General features: G+C 40.9%; 2 protein-coding genes across 2 annotated transcripts in view; one reads left to right on the plus strand and one right to left on the minus strand.

Moving 5' to 3' along the window:
* Positions 1 to 13,172, minus strand: part of LOC107569326 (histone H2A-like) — a 15,275-nt gene extending 2,103 nt beyond the window's left edge. The window contains exon 1 of the mRNA XM_016255394.1: positions 12,763 to 13,172. Coding sequence (XP_016110880.1) covers positions 12,768 to 13,154 — 387 coding nt within the window. The 5' untranslated portion in view covers positions 13,155 to 13,172 and the 3' untranslated portion in view covers positions 12,763 to 12,767. The remainder of the gene's footprint in view (positions 1 to 12,762) is intronic.
* On the plus strand, positions 661 to 7,674 carry LOC107569324 (NACHT, LRR and PYD domains-containing protein 1b allele 5-like). The gene is made up of 12 exons (XM_016255390.1): positions 661 to 811; positions 962 to 1,067; positions 3,954 to 4,018; positions 4,123 to 4,334; positions 4,464 to 4,714; positions 5,363 to 5,482; positions 5,576 to 5,702; positions 5,790 to 5,816; positions 5,957 to 5,977; positions 6,318 to 6,419; positions 6,600 to 6,659; positions 6,760 to 7,674. The coding sequence occupies exons 1-12, from the start codon at positions 669 to 671 to the stop codon at positions 7,014 to 7,016; spliced, it is 1,491 nt and encodes a 496-aa protein (XP_016110876.1). The 5' UTR covers positions 661 to 668; the 3' UTR covers positions 7,017 to 7,674.
* Positions 13,173 to 14,982: the final 1,810 nt, after the last annotated feature.

A 14,982-nucleotide genomic window follows, 5' to 3' on the forward strand; every position in this document is an offset into this window, starting at 1 on the left:
GCCTTTATTTTTACACTTTCAGTTTTTATTTTAATTGATCATTTTGTTATGTGCATTTGCCATTTTGTCAGTTTTAGTTTTATTTTATTGCAGTTAGTTGGCAAAGCAACATTTCTATTTCCTGCTAAATTTGACCAAATATAAAATAAATAAATACATAAATAGCTTTTAGTTAATAAAACTGGTGTATGCGAGTGGAAAGAAACATTAAGTCAAGTCTGCTTTATTGTCAATTCTTCCACATGTACAGCACATACACACAGAGAATTGAAATTGCGTTACTCTCAGACCCTTGGTGCATACAGATAACATAAATACAGATAGGTACAGACTATTAAAGGTATAGTTAACCAATAAATGGAAATTGTCATCATTTACTCAACCTCATGTCATTCCACGTCTTACCTTGCTTCTGTGTAGCACACAATACGATATTTTGAAGAATCCGTAGACTGTTTTAGCTCTGCTTTGAAAGTTGGACCCCTTTGAGCTTATCTATACACACAAAATAACCACACGATCAGACAACTTATCTTTTATGTTTTGTGTGTGTTACACAGAAAGCCATACAGGTTTGGAACGACAGAGGGGTGAACTATTCATTTAAGAGTTGTTACGTAACTATGCTTAATTGTGTTGCTCTTTGATGTTTGTAGGATATCAAAAGGATGAATGAAGGGAAGCAGCCCCTGTACCAGGAGGACATCGACAGGACAATCCTGAACTCACTGGAGCTGCTGAATACTCTGGATCGAAATGCAGCCGAAGCCTTTCGTTTGCAGCACCCTCAATCTGAGATGATTGAGAAGGAGTGAGTACAAACCTCGTAACTCTGTCTACAGTATATAGCCTCTAAACTGAAATATCCAATTGCATCTCATGCTTTATGCCATGCAAGCAGAATTATATGCTGTGAATATGGTTTTGTGGATGACTCGTGTTTTTCTCCTCAATGGAAAAGTATGAAACAGCTGCGAGAGAGTATGATGAAGCTCCGTGAGGAACATGATCGCATTTACAATTGCTCTGCCACCGTCAACCGGGGAAAGAAGATTGATGAGAAACTGGTATGTATCTTTCAAAAGCAAATGATTCATGGAGTGATAGTGAAGTTATGCGTTCTGAACCAGCAAATCTTTCAACACGGTTGTATTGGAAAAAGGTTCATTGCTCAAAAACACTGTTTATGTTGTGGCCATCTAGTGGTCATAAAAATGTATAGCACCTTCCAAAGTGCTGCGTTCCATTACAGCCACTGGTTTCACAACTGGTTCTTCGTTTTATATTATTGTAAATAATGGTATTTTTCAAAGTCATTCATTTGTGTCGGCGTACTGGCAATACAATAAATGAAATATAAATTATTAAATTAAATCTGACTCCGTACTTAGACTGTTATTTCGTAGCCAAATGTCATTTGAGCTTCATATATAAATTACGATATTGAGGGGAACTTAATAATGTAAAGGAAAATGATTTTCTTATTATTGGGAGATGAGAGGGTCTGTATTACCTACTATTGGAGAAAGCGTAACGGTCTGCTTGGATCACGTGTGCCTTGATAACCAATCACATAACAGCCTTGACGTTATTGAATTTCAGTTCTGAGTTGTGCAACACTCAATCGCTGTTTACAGAATCATAATCATAAATCAGAAAGAGCTTTATTGCCAAGTGTGCTTACACACACAAGGAATTTGTCTTTGTGACAGAAGCTTCCAGTGCCCAGACAGGATGACAAGTGACAAGACATATATAACAAAAATAGACAGATGATTAAAAATAAATGTGAAAAACAATACACAATAGACACAAATACAATAGACAACATACCGTTTGTAGAGATCTGCTATATACAAATTATACAAGGGAATTTAGATAGATGCATGACATTTTAAATCAATAACATATGTATAATGAATATAAGTATAGATAGTTGGGTATTGCACATGTTTTATTGCACAGTGGGGAGAACATTTAACTGTTCGTGAGGTAGATGGTCTGAGGGAAGAAGCTGTTTCTGGCCGTTCTGGTGCTCAGTGCTCTGTAGTGCCAACCAGTTGGCAACAGTTCAAAGAGGGAGTGTGCTGGATGTGAGGGGTCCAGAGTGATTCTGCCAGCCCTTTTGCTCACTCTGGACGAGTACAGTTCTTGGAGAGAAGGGAGGGTTGTACCAATGATTCGCTCAGCAGTCCGGACTACCCTCTGAAGTCTTCTGAGGTCAGATTTGGTAGCTGAGCTGAACCAGACAGTTATTGAAGTGCAGAGGACAGATTCAATAATGGCGGAGTAGAACTGTTTCAGCAGCTCCTGTGGCAGGTTGAACTTCCTCAGCTGGCGAAGGAAATACAATCTCTGCTGGGTCTTGAGTGAGTGTCCCACTTCAGGTCCTAAAAGATGGTGGTGCCCAGGAACCTGAATGACTCCACTCTTATTACAGTGTTGTCCATGATGGTGAGTGGGGGGAGTGCAGGGAGGTTTCTCCTGAAGTCCACGATCCTCTCCACTGTTTTGAGCGTGTTGAACTCCAGCTTGTTAAGGCTGCACCAGACAGTCAGCTGCTCAACCTCGCTTCTATAAGTAGACTCGTCACCATCCTGGATGAGGCTGATGACTGTAGTGTCATCTGCAAACTTCAGGAGCTTGACAGAGGGGTCAGTAGAGGTGCAGTCGTTGGTGTAGAGGGAGAAGAGCAGTGGGGAGAGGACGCAGCCCTGAGGGACGCCAGTGCTGATGGTACGGCTGTTGGATGTGGATTTACCCATTCTCACTAGCTGTTGCCTATCTGTCAGAAAGCTGGTGATCCATTGACAGATAGAGGTAGGAACAGAGAGCTGGGTTAGTTCGGTCTGGAGGAGAGTTGGGATGATGGTGTTGAAAGCGGAGCTAAAGTCCACAAACAGGATCCTCACACAAGTCCCTGATTTATCCAGATGCTGCAGGATGAAGTGCAGTCCCATGTTGACTGCATCATCCACAGACCTGTTTGCTCTTTAAGCAGGGGGATAAAATACAAAAAATAAATGTTTTTACTCTTTAATTTGTAGTGAGATAACTATATTCGCCTCAGTTCAAGCGGCATGCGAATCAATCATATTTTCCTCTTTAATATTTGCAGAACATGAATAGATATTTGAATGCATTTTGTACAATACAATACAATTTAATAAAAACAAACGTCTCATGAAATGTATTAGAGTTTCAAAAATCATCAATAAAACAGCTTGTGCATAGTCATATAGACTAAAAGATCGATTGGGATTTAAGAATCGATATTGGTTCATACAAATGAGAATATTAAAATCGAGAAACCGATTATTATTATTATTATTATTTTACCCAGTCCTAGCATGTTTTGTTGTTTTTAGTGTCCTCCGCTGCCACACCGGTGTGGTGTTGAACATGAAGAGGGACTCACAGTCTCTGTTCATCTGTAAATGCATGAGCCTAGATCGTCCTGCAGGTTCATGATTAAAATTGAAATTGTGAACAAAAATAAAAGCAATTAAATGTGTTATTATAATTAAAATATGAACATTAAAATGATGGGTAGGTAATAATAGATTATGACAGAATTTTTTACGACCCTGTCCGTCAAAATGTCCAACACAACCTCTGCTTGGGTGTTACAAATAATGAATGGACTTCAAAGCGTTAAATAGGATTACCAAGCATTTATACCTAAATAAAACAGCTTGTGAATAGTAACGTACTTACTTAAAAAAATATATACGATAATTTAATTGAACCGAGTTGGAGCCCATAACGTTTGGGGGAGTCCATACAATTTGTTTAGCATATGGGCCCTGGGCTGACTTGCCAATCCCGATGCAGAATCCGAATATTTGTTGATTTGTTGATTTCTGTTGATTCTATTCAAACTAAGCTTTTATCTGTACTTCAGTGACTTTTAATGTCTTCATTCGATTAATGATTATTTTTCTCCCTCTCAGGATGATTCTGAATGGGAAGTTAAAAGACCTTCAGAGGACAAGACAAATGCAAATATCCAGTACAGGTACACAGAGAAATCTTTATAAAATCATACATACTTGTAACATTACATATATAATATCACATCTTCTGAGAGCACCTTTATCAGTGTTATATTTGGGTTTTCAGTGTCAGCTCCTCTGAAGGGATGCATGAATGTTCAGAGACTAGCCTCCGCTGGCGGTCTGTCGGTGATGTTAGTTTGGATTATCGGTTTGCTGACTGGAAATCACTCAGTAAAGATACTATGAAGAAATACACACCCTGTGGACCTTTGATAGACATCATTGCAACCTCTGGCACACTGGAGGAAATTCAGTTACCTCACTTCGTCTGTGTCGGTAAGGCACATCTCACTCCAGATCCAGTCATTTCAACATGTTCTCTCCAATTGTGTAAACGATTTAAGCCAGACCGATGAGCTCTCATTCTTGAAGACTTTGTAACTTAAACTGCATTACTGTCCACAGATCCTACATCTTCCTCAGACGATACAATGCAAGTTCTTTATGTGAAGGACGGTGTTGTTTCATTGGAAAGATGTGAATTAAGCGGACTCCATGCTAAGCTTCTCAATCCCACCGTCGCATTATTTGGAGTTGTTGCAAATCATCGTCACCCCCCCCTGAAATATTACTGTGAGACTTTGATTTATTGCAACAGAAAGGCTTCCCTCAACCTTCATGTGTACCTGATTGTAAAGGATCAAAAACTTAAGAAGGTAAAATCTAATGATAAGCTTTATGCACCATATGACCGTGTATTTTGACATTCATTTACTTACAGTCGTAGAACATAATCAGCCATTTATTGGGTGATTTTATTCGAAAGTGAATATAACCAAACTGTTCTAAAGGGATAATGAAAATTGTGCAATTATCTACAGAACAAAATAAAACAATACATGCAAAATGATATAGTCTAAAGTCTTTTGAAGCTATGTATTGATTGATTTAATCTGTTCAATAAATCAATCAATCAATCTGGTATGTTTATGATACGTGTATGAATCTCTGTGAGTTATATATGCCACTCAACAGGTTTCAGTATTTGAGATTTGAAAGATGTTGCATGGCTTCAGAGGACTTGGAATATAAGACATTTTATAGAGCGGAGAGTTCCGGTGCTTGATTCTGATTGGCTGAGCCGCGTTCAAAGCTGTTTTGAATGACTCTACAAAGTAACACACACCTTTGTTTACGTTTGTGTGTTGCTCGGCAACCACTTTGTAGCAACCACAACTGTTTCTGAGGAGCTACATTATGACAGTATGAGTAGATTTATTGTTTTGCTTTTGTAGAAAGCAAGAGTAACACTACTTCTATAAGTACATGTTTAAGTGACAGATAATTGTGTCTAACACTGTTAGTATGTGGAGGAGAAGGAGAAAAATAATAAGGAGATTGTAAAACCAACACCAGATGAAGGCCTAACAATGGATTACAGTTACACCCTGAAGACATCTTGTGACTCCAAAATCAAACCTCAGGTACTTGCACTTTTTTTTTTTTTTTGGTGCTAGAAAATAATCCAGACTTACATGCGGTCTCTTTCTAAAATATTTCAATTCACTTCTTGCCAGAGTTTAAAATTGAGTCCCGGCAAGACCAACTTCTTTGATTTACACATTCAAGATGCAAAGGAATGTCTCGAACTCTCTATAGAGACAAAAGAGGGCCAAAAAATATGGGATGTTAATATAGAACCAGGTAAACAACCCACAAGGACTTGCAACATTCTCTGCGGATCGTCTGTTTAATCTTTTGTGTTTTAATTTGTTGTCTGTGTTCTTCCAGATGAACTCAACACAAACAGTTCAGCATGTAAGTGGCAGTACGGATCACACAAATCTGCATGCTACAAACATGCACGCATGCTATAAAGTGTTTTGCTGTTGTTCTGCAGTTACAATAATATTTAATACCGTTAAATAATGTATGTATTTTTTTTGGCCTCATTTCAGCTGACTGGAGGCTAAAAACAAGTAAGTGATGATGATGATGTTGTGTAATGTTCTGCAAAGTTTAATATATTATTATTATAATTTGTGTATTTAGCCACTATATGCACTTTAAGTTAAGCAGCGTCTTCCATCTTGTTTAAAACATTGCACTCTCATTTGGTCTAAAATCGTGGAGCATTCTGGTATTGCTTTCCTCACGAAGGATACGTTGAATGCTTTCCAATAATTTGGCCAAAGCTGCTGTATTTCTGAGTAATATATGCATGCATGTAATATGTAATACCAAAAACCTGGACAATAATTGCGGTACGTTATGAAGTTTTTCTTTGTTATATGTATGTTCTTCCTATTGTCTTTTGAGTTAATAGATCGGTGCTGATTTTGCAATGGTGGCGCCAGCTGATAACAGCTATTGAACTCTCAGCTGGTGGTCCTCTTAAAACGTCTCTTCAGCGATCCAGAAGTGAGCTGATGTTCCCGACACTTCGTGAGCCGTCAGACCAAAGACTCCTGTTAGCGTTTATTCAAGTTCCTGGTTTCTTTTCTTTGGTCTGACGGCTTGATGAGAGTCTTTATTATACTTATTGCATCTTACCCCTAGCGGACGTAATCGTTTTAATTCATGTTTGTTTTCTTTACCCAGCTCTTCAGTCTGCAGAGACTGACACCGCACAGAAAAAGGGAAGATGCAAAAAGGGTGAAGGTAAACATAATTTATGAAAAATAGATCTGGCTGTTTCTGTGCAGATTCTTCTTACAGTACTGGCTTTTAATGAAGACGAGGCAACATTTTGTTCATCCAGGCGCTGAGTTTGTGGAGAAGCACAGGACAGAGTTGATCAGAAGGGTCTCACTGGTGGAGCCCATTGCAGACGACATGAAACCTCTGCTTGGAGATGAAAAATACCGAATCATCTTAGTGCAACATAAAGGAGCAACAGATGCACAAATGAGAACGCTTCTGGACTTTCTGACAACACCTAAACTGAAAGATAAACTTTACCAAAGTCTTCTAGAACGCGAGCGTCCACTTGTTGAACATTTGGAGGGTTCTGGGTAGATGCTCTTCCGCACGTCAGAAGAATTAATGCATTATGGCTTATTATTACTTTACAGCTGACAGGTCATTCGTATTATAATGTGGCCTGGAGTATAATGAGATGTGGAATATACAGTTCTGATTGGTTTACATACACAGCCGTAAACATGTTTTAGTTTAGTGTCTATATTTTTACACTCAATGTCATTTAGTGTTCAGATATAAACCTAAGAATACATAAAAGCAAATACTTTGACTTTGAACTTCGCGACTTTCTGAAACAAAGAATGAGATTGGTCCGCCGTGAGGAAGATTAGACATTATTCCAAACCATCTCCATTTGAGTGATATATCTCTGTTTGTGCTAGAGACACCAGCTTTAACAAAAAACGTATTTCCTTAACTTTACCCGTGCTGTGTAAAACTATTGTTTGGCAGCTTCACATTTACTGAAAACTCATTCCTTTCCTTTTACACGTTCCCATTTATTATTGTTTTTCCTAGAGCTGCTTCAGGTAGCTATGATAAATCGCCTCTATCTGGATACATCTCTATAATTAACTGCTTTTTTATTCTTCATAATGGCAAAAACGAGCTTGGTGACCATTGATGCAGTACAGTAGTTTGGACAATGTGTTTGTCTTTAAATGAGTTTGACATATCAATAAATACTGGGAAATACCTACAAAACTCTGTGTGCTCATTTTGCTTCATTTATTTATTTTCTTTCAGTTTTTATTCCTAGACTTCAAATGGTAGAAAATGGCAAATCACTGAAACATTTACGTTAAGTCATTTAGCAGACGCTTTTATCCAAAGCGACTTACAATTGGGGGATACATCAAGCGATTTTTCTTAAAGAGGCAAACAGACACAAGAAGTGCTCGTAATCTTTGCCAGGTTGAGCTGTAAGTGATATTCTTTCATCCATGCTGAGATGTCTGCCAGGCAGCCTGAGATCCGTGCAGCTACCGTTGGATCATCTGGTTGAAATGAAAGATAGAGCTGTGTGTCATCAGAATAGCAATGGTAGGAGAAGCCATGTGCCTGTATGATGGGACCCAGTGATGTAGTGTAAATAGAGAAGAGGAGCGGTCCTAGAACCGAGCCCTGAGGAACCCCAGTGACCAGCTGATGTGCTTTGGATACCGCCCCTCCCCAGGACACCCTGAAAGACCTACCAGTGAGATAGGATTCAAACCAGCGAAGAGAGGGCAGACAGGAGGATCTGACGATCGACGGTGTCAAATGCAGCAGATAGATCAGGCAGAATGAGAACGGATGATTTGGAATCAGCTTTTGCAATGCGCAAGGCTTCAGTATTGCAGTCTCAGTTGAACGGCCACTCCTGAAACCTGATTAAAGGTGCGGTCACACGCTTCGCAGAAAACGTTTGCATACAAAATATTTCCCAACACAGATTTGATCATGCGAATACATGGCGCCGACTCGCAGAAGATGCTTGCTTTGAAAATGACTTGCCAAAATTTTGCAAATGTGACCCACCTTTATAGCAATCTAACTTATTTTAAGTTGGATGAAACAAAATAAACAGTATAAATTAATCAAGTTAATAATAAGCTTTATTATAAGGTTTCGGTCTTCTCCGCAGCACTCAAAAGTTTAGAGACCCTAAGAGGTCATGCACTATATGGTCTTTTTTTTGATGCATGAGGCGTTTCACTGAGAGACTGGTGATTATCATGCAATGCTCAGCGTACCTATGCTACGTTTTCCTTCTAGACATTTCACAGCGGGCTTCATTAATGATGTTGGCTAGAGCAAGAGTCTCTATTGTTACAGTCGCTCACAGTAAACTCGTCTCTTCAGTATCCCTCTTCTTCATCTCTCCATCACGGTTCTCTGGATCAGAGTGCTTCAGTTTCTTCTCTCTCTCTCGGTCTCCTCCAAAAACACCAAACACCACTCCAGAATCTGAAGCACACTTGGTTTGCATTACATTATTTGGAGGAATAAAATATACGGTTCCTAATAGTTTAATAAACGTTACATAAACCACTTTTTTCCCCCTCATACGCTTTTTGATTTAAGTTTGTTTTTATGCTTTACAAACACCTCTCTTAATACGAAACAAAATACAAAAAAAAAAAAAAAGACACGATGCTGCTGAGGAATCGGTGATTACACAGAGCCGTTTATATTCACTAGCCTATGCTAATTTACACAGCGATGTGGAACCTTCTGATTGCGTGTTTCCACAGACCGAACCCAGAAACTCGACTGTGATTGGACAACTCGAAGTAACACGAGCGGAACGAGAGCCAATCACAGGCGGTGAAATGATAGCTCCGCACACCGCTCCATGTTTGAACGCTCCTCGTAGATCAGCCCGGAGATGGCGCGCCAGACGACGGATAGCGGGTTTGGTGATGCCCTGGACGTTACCCCGCAGCACCTTACGGTGCCGCTTAGCGCCGCCTTTGCCTCTTCCAGACATCTGTTTCAGTCAAGCGACGAAAACGAATATGAAGCGAGTGTTCCAGGGAGGGCTTTTACAGCTGCTCACAGGACCTAAGGGAAACCAGCTCCGCGTCACACGACGCGCCCCTCCCCCTCTAGCTCCTGTGGGTCAGCGATGCGCGATAGCTCTTATTTTATATTCGATCCCATACCTATAAACTAAACTCATCTTTTAAATTATTATTAGACCCCTGAAAGAGAGCATGTTAGTGCCATACAAGTGGGCATGCTTTAAGGGTGGATAAGTTACAAAGGTGCACCTCATGGAAAATAAACATGGTGTTATTAGCATGGTAAAGTTGTGGTAAACTGTAATAAAACCATGGTGGATTTGTGTAAAAGGCTTCCAGGCTGTTGTACCCCTGAAGGTGAAACTTTAGCGTATTGTTTTCTGACAGATTTATTAACAGCAATTACAGAACACAACACAATCCATTTCAACTTTTAACAGCCAGTTTAAATGCATGGTCTTGCACACACTAGCCCATTAAACATAAATATCACACGTGCACAAAAGTTTGGGGTCAGCAAGAGTTTGTAATATTGTTCAAGTCTCACGCTCACCAAGGCTGCACTTATTTGTATATACTAACTTTTAACTTAATTTTTTTTTTAAAAAGTGAAAGTGGGGGGAAATCACATTATGAAGACACTGTGGCTCTACACTGTTCTCCTGGAAGTCCTTCTGATTAAAATACTCTGAAGTATATGATATTAATGTTTTCGCACCAGGGTGGAGAGGAGTTACCATTTCTCCCATCAGGGCACTAATTAAACATCGCCAATCAACAGAGCATGTTAGAAATCTGTCTGGAAGAGGACGTGTCTATCTGGTGTTAAAGCAAGCTGAGGAGGAGCGTTTGAGAGGCCAAAGATCACAGCTGGAGACCTGCAGAGAACAGCCGAGGCTTGGGGTCAAAAACACCTGCAGCAGGTCATATCTTGAGAGAGCTTCAAGAAAAACTCTAGAAATGAAAATGCTCTCCTCCAGAACAAACTCCAGCACATTCATATAGCCGGACACGACTGGCACTGCAAACGGCACGGTCTTTTATCAAATTTAAGGTCATAAAAAGTCTTAAATTGTACAAGGTAGTCTTAATTATGATTTCAAGAGGTCTTAAATTTGGGTACAGACCAGAATTGCCTGTTTTTGTGAGTACGTATTCCTGCAATACCAGAGGATGTAGTTTCAGTTGCATTTCTAGGACCCTTATAGATTTAAAATAAAAAAAATATATTTTTTTTGTATGTGCAGTGCCTTTAGAAAGCCTTCATACCCATTCATTTTTTTTTTTTTTTACATTTTGTTGCGTTGTTAAACTGCTTTAAACTACTTTTTTCCCCCACATAAGTCTACACCCCTCTCACAATAATGGCAAAGCAAAACCCAGATGAAGCACAACTTTGCAAATTTATTAAAAAAAAAATCATGCACTTTCTCAACAATTACAGCCTCGGGTCTTTTTGTGTATGACGCAACAAGCTTTGCACATCTGCATTTGGGTTTTTTGACATTCTTCTCTTCAGATCATCTCGAGCTCTGACAGGTTGGCTGGGGGACCATCGGTGGACAGCCATTTATAGGTTTCTCCAACGATGTCTGATTGGCTCCAAGCCCCAGCTCGTCCCCAAGCCACTGCTGCATTGTCTTGGCTGTGTGCGTAGGGTATTTGGCATGTTGGATGGTGAACTTCCAGCCCAGTCTGAGGTTCTGAGCGCTCTGAACCAGGTTTTCATTAAGGATATCGTCTCGGGTTACTTATGTAACCATGGTTCCCTGAGTAGGGAACGAGACACTGCGTCCTCTAGGGGTCGCTATGGGGAACGCCTCGTCGTGACTCGTATCTGAAGCATACATTGAAAAAACACCAACTCGTTGGCCGGCGACAGCCATGACGTCACTACCGGTGCGACTACAGTATAAATCGGTGCCGGGAGCTACACATCGTTCACTTCTTCGTCTGAAGCTTGCGTCCGCAGCATGGCAAGAAACCTAGAGGACGCAGTGTCTCGTTCCCTACTCAGGGAACCATGGTTACATAAGTAACCCGAGACGTTCCCTTTCATGGGAACTTCGAACTGCGTCCTCTAGGGGTCGCTAGGGGGAACGGTATACCCACGCCACCATGCTGAGGGGAATGCAAGCCAGAACCATGGCGAGCACTAAATACCAACTCTACCATATTGCTATGGGAGTCGAACAACACATAGATCGTGTGTGTCATCTGGTGTCAAATAGCGCTGACACGGATGCACACACCTTCTAAATGCTCTACTAGTGCTCGCCATAATATTAATAGATAGCTCTTACTTTTTCCTTGAAAATGCACGCTTCAAACAGAACAGTCAATGAAGACGAAGAAGAGAACGATGTGTAGCTCCCGGCACCGATTTATACTGTAGTCGCACCGGTAGTGACGTCATGGCTGTCGCCGGCCAACGAGTTGGTGTTTTTTTCAATGTATGCTTCAGATACGAGTCACGACGAGGCGTTCCCCATAGCGACCCCTAGAGGACGCAGTTCGAAGTTCCCATGAAAGGGAACTCTGTATTCTCTGATCACTTCCCCAATCCCTGCCGCTGAAAAACACCATGCTTCACCGTTGCGATGGTATGATGCAGGCGGTAAGCAGTGCTTGGTTTCCCGCAGACATGAACAAGGAATTGTGGTTCATCAGACCAGAGATTCTTTTATTTAGGTGTGTGTTTGTAAACTCCAATTAGGGTTTCATGCATCTTTACTGAGGAGAAGCTTGAGTTCGGTCACTTCAAGCCCAGATCGGTGGAGCGTCGCAGTGACGTTTGTCCTTCTGTAAGTGTCTCCCATCTCTATATAAGATCATGGAGCTCAACCAGAGTGACCATCAGTGTCTTGGTCACCTCTCTAACCAAGACCCTTCTCCTTCGATTGCTCAGTTTGGCTAGATCTAGGAAGAGTCCTGATTGTTTCAAACGTCATCCATTAAAGATTATGGAGGCCAAATGCTCCTGTGAACCTTCAACACAGCAAAAACTGTTGTGGTCTTCTCCAGTTCGGTCTCAACACAATCCGGTCTCTCAGCTCTGTTCTCGTTAGTTTAAGTGGTTGTGTAAAATAATCTCCATCTATTTGCTGTATTTTCAATTAAAACCTCTCAATACTAAATACTCGTGTATTATGTGGTTGAGACGTCCATCATTGAAAGAGCTTATGGTGTGTCGTTATGAATGAACAGAAACGCGCGCTCTATCGGGTGAAGTGTGTGGCTCTGAGAAGAGGCTTCGTGTGAGCAGCAGAGCGGACTCGGGCTACTTGGCTTTGGCGGGCTTCTCGCTCTTCTTGGGCAGCAGCACGGCCTGGATGTTGGGCAGCACGCCGCCCTGAGCGATGGTCACTCGGCCCAGGAGTTTGTTCAGCTCCTCATCATTGCGCACCGCCAGCTGCAGGTGACGGGGGATGATGCGGGTCTTCTTGTTGTCTCTGGCGGCGTTTCCAGCCAGCTCCAGGATCTCAGCGGTCAGGTACTCGAGCACAGCCGCCAGATAGACGGGAGCTCCGGCACCGACGCGCTGAGCGTAGTTACCTTTGCGGAGATGTCTGTGAACACGACCGACGGGGAACTGCAGCCCTGCTCTGGAGGAGCGACTCTTGGCCTTCGCTCTCGCCTTGCCGCCGGTTTTGCCTCTTCCACTCATCTTCGACTGTTAATACTTCTTCTTCTTCTTCTTCTTTGGGTTTTAACGGCAGCTTGCATCCTTAATGTTGCATTACTGCCATCTTCTGGTTCTAATTATTTCCCATATACTTTAGACATCATATTCTTGTCATGAGTCCCGTTTTAGACAGAAAGCAAATCAAATATTTAATTCCTTGTTCACTCCTACTGCAGTCCATTATATCCTTTACTCCACGTCCTGTTAGTCCTATTTTTCCCATGTCATTTATCATGTCCATCCTCTGTAATTCATATTTTGAACAATTACTAAGCACATGTTCTACAGTCTCAGGTATTTGGCACTGTTCACAAAACCCAGTTGGATGTTTGTACACCAGCTCCAAGTAGCGCTCCGCTGCAGCACTCATTCAAAGGCTCTTTTAAGAGCCACACATCATCTCGCTTAAAAGAGCGTTAATTCATTTTCCAGGTCTTGAACTGATGTCTTTTCTAGTCACTAACTTCTCCGTCGGGTTTGTGTTTTCTGGACTTGTTAGATGACGTTTGTTTTGATTCAGTAAAGTTTCAGAATTAAAAATAGAATGTGTTTTGGTAACAAACTTGCACAGCCCAAACAGAATAAGCCAAAACTTCAAAGTTACTAGAAAAATTGATGTTTGCTTGCATAAATGTGCTCTTTTTGTATTAAATTCATTCTGTCTGGAATTGTGTTCTACAAACATTAGACATGTTCATGTACTCTTAATACTTCGGATCTGTGTTGTTATAATGCGTCGCGTTGGTTTCTCTTAGGTCCTTTAAGCAAGTGTAAAAGGCCTCCCTCTGTTCTTGCGTATTATTCTCGTTGTAATCTTTCGCTGACAGAAGAGAATTATTCTGACAGACAGTCAAGTCAAGGGAAAAAAAATAAACAAAAGCACTAATATAAGTGGAAAACCCCATTTTGTTACGTGACTTTTTTTCATGGCTTTATACCCCTATTGTAGATGTAGTATAGACTATTATACTTTTTTTAAGACCGACAATCAAACAACTCATCTTAAACGTTTATTCAATACGAGAAACAAAAGTCTCGCTATCTGCCGTCAGCTAAGTCTCATTACAACTCAAATATCTTTCTAGAAATATTAGCCTTTCTCAATGACCACACTTAAAAAATCCCCAGCTGACACAAGTGTGTGTGTGTGTGTGTGTGTGTTTATTTATTTTTTACAAGTAAACTATCTGCATATATTAACATATTAAACAAAGAGTCTCTAAATAGTACAAACGCTGCATCCAAAATCACATAATGTGCTGTAAATGTGTTCACCCTCAGTTCATGCAAGATCAGGATGAGTTTGTTTCTTCATCAGGTTTGTAGAAATGTAGCACTGCATCAGTGTCTCAGCAATGGATGCTCTGCAGTGAATGGGTGCCGTCAGAATGAGAGTCCAAACAGCTGATAAAAACATCACAATAATCCACAGCACTCCAGTCCATCAGTTAACATCTGGAGAAGACAAAAGCTGAAACACATCCAGCATTAAGACGTTTTTAACCATAATAACCATAATAAGTCCATAATAACACTTCCTCCAGTAAGTCAGTGTTCTGGTGTGAATCAGGAGAGAAATCTGCACAGATCAAGCAGCGTTTAAACAGCTCTAAACTTTCAACTAAATCTGAGGGAGAAACAAACTCATCTACATCTTGGATGGCCTGAGGCCTGAGTTCATGTTTGGGTGAACAGCTGCTGTAATGTGACGTATGATCTGCTGTTTTGTGTCGTGTGATGATGATAAATGCTCTCTCTGTCTGTCTGTGTCTGTCTGTGTCTGTCTGTGTGTGTGTGTCTGTCTGTGTGT

This window comes from Sinocyclocheilus grahami, unplaced genomic scaffold (genome assembly GCF_001515645.1).
Source record: "Sinocyclocheilus grahami isolate Dianchi unplaced genomic scaffold, SAMN03320097.WGS_v1.1 scaffold1334.1, whole genome shotgun sequence".
Classification (NCBI taxonomy): Eukaryota; Metazoa; Chordata; class Actinopteri; order Cypriniformes; family Cyprinidae; genus Sinocyclocheilus; species Sinocyclocheilus grahami.

Bases quoted from the DNA above. Each gene is read 5' to 3' on its own strand.
- LOC107569324 (XM_016255390.1), top strand. From the start codon at position 669: ATGAATGAAGGGAAGCAGCCCCTGTACCAGGAGGACATCGACAGGACA. The intron at 4,019-4,122 runs GTACACAGAGAA...TTGGGTTTTCAG, and splicing joins AATGCAAATATCCAGTACAG to TGTCAGCTCCTCTGAAGGGA. The intron at 4,335-4,463 runs GTAAGGCACATC...TACTGTCCACAG, and splicing joins ACCTCACTTCGTCTGTGTCG to ATCCTACATCTTCCTCAGAC.